The sequence below is a fragment of the Myotis davidii genome, unplaced genomic scaffold, assembly GCF_000327345.1.
Source record: "Myotis davidii unplaced genomic scaffold, ASM32734v1 scaffold59, whole genome shotgun sequence".
Lineage (NCBI taxonomy): Eukaryota > Metazoa > Chordata > Mammalia > Chiroptera > Vespertilionidae > Myotis > Myotis davidii.
The window spans coordinates 8,652,692-8,654,424 of record NW_006293001.1 but is presented as its reverse complement, the minus strand read 5'-3'; the positions used below and the strand labels follow the sequence as shown (position 1 = coordinate 8,654,424).

Here is a 1,733-nt window from a genome sequence, read left to right as displayed (position 1 = left end):
TTTTACTCTTGTTTTACTTTTCATTTGATACTGAAGAAGGCAATAGACTATAGAGGCACAGAACATTTAAATGACCACTAATCTTACCCATCTGCTTTTTATCTCGCCAGTTCTCATTTTCTCTAGGTTGTCGTTTCTAGTTTTGGTTGCATGACTAGCCAAGTCACTTTCCTTCGGGAATAGATGAGCTTTGAGATCCCTTCTGGCTTTCAGATTTTTATAAGTCTACTAGAGGCCCGATGCACGAAATTCGTGCAGGGGGCTCGGCCCTCGCAGCCCCTTGCGGCCCCTCTCAGCCTCGGCTGGCCCTCGTAGCCCCACCTTTGTCTGGAAGGTGGTCCGGACGGTCGTCCTGCTGTTCGGTCTAATTACCATATTAGCTCTTTATTATATGGGATATTTAATACAACTTCATCAGTGGATGGGCAGCCAGCACACTCGATCCTAAGGCTGGGTCTCTTCAGCAAAGCAGGCCCTCGGTTTTTAGAATTGTTCTGATTAGACTCTGGATTAAATCCAGTTATCATGATCAGTCTATACTCTATTGCTACTAGCATGAAGGTCAGGCTAACAAATGCTGCCTCGTTGGCCTCCATGGCTTAGCTTTGGTGGAGTCCTGGACTTACTAGTAATCATGAAGTGTAGCCTAGTCCAAACCCATGATGCTAACTTTCTAAGTGTGGTCTACTTTCAGGGTGTAATCACTGTTTTTGACTTTGCCCATGATATTTTTTAATAGCCTAGTTTATTTATTTATTATTATTAATATTACTATTTACATTTATCTTCATTGTTGAAAATATTACAGGCATCTCCCTTTTTTCCCCCATTGATCCCCTCCACCCTGCTTCTGCCCCCTCCCCAGGCCTTCGCTGCACTATTGTCTGTGTTGATTCATTTTGAATATTGCATATAAGTTCTTTAGTTAATTCCTTTCCCATCCCTCTCCCTTCCTTCTGAGATTCACCTATAGTCTTTTTATTCCTTTTTTAAAAAAAACTGTCTTAATTTTGAGTGCTCTTGCTGGTCTGACTTTGGCAATGTGGCTAAGTTGAAGGAATTTTGAACACATGTACAATTAAAATAACATCTATTTCTTTAGCATTTTTCAATTTGGCTCTGCTACACATTGAACAAGAAATAAACTGTTATTTGGTTTGTTTTTGGGTGATATTAGACTTTACAGCGACATGCCTGCCTAGTCAGTTTCATTGCCCTGACCATCGGTGTATTGACCTGGCTTATGTCTGTGATGGGGACAAGGACTGTGTTGACGGATCTGATGAGAATGGTTGTGGTAAGAGGATTGCTATCTTTTTATTCATGCTGTTTAGAAAAATTCCAGTCTCATTGAGCTGATTTCTAATGCTTTCTTTCTTTCATTCTTAGTAATTAATTGCACTGCTTCTCAATTCAAATGTGCCAGTGAGAATAAGTGTATTAGCAACGTATATCATTGTGATGGTGTTTTTGACTGCAGCGACCACTCTGATGAGAAAGACTGTCGTAAGTACCATAGACCCAGCATGTTTCAGATAAAGGAATCACTTCATTCTTTTTTCTTTTTAATTGTATTTTTTTTATTGCTTAAAGTATTACAAAAGGTAATATGTGTCCGTCCTTTTTTTTTTCTCCACCCTTGACAATCCCCTGGCTTCCCCTACCCCCCCACGTCTTAGTCCATTGGTTATGCTTATATGCATGCATAAAAGTACTGCGGTTGATCTTTTACA

General features: G+C 40.1%; 1 protein-coding gene across 1 annotated transcript in view; it reads left to right on the top strand.

Moving 5' to 3' along the window:
- The window catches only part of LRP2 (LDL receptor related protein 2), a gene marked incomplete at its 5' end in the record, with an annotated part of 158,131 nt that overhangs the window by 54,839 nt on the left and 101,559 nt on the right, over window positions 1–1,733 (top strand). The window contains 2 exons of the mRNA XM_015565782.1: window positions 1,103–1,297; window positions 1,390–1,506. Of these exons, the coding sequence (XP_015421268.1) occupies window positions 1,103–1,297; window positions 1,390–1,506 (312 nt within the window). The remainder of the gene's footprint in view (window positions 1–1,102; window positions 1,298–1,389; window positions 1,507–1,733) is intronic.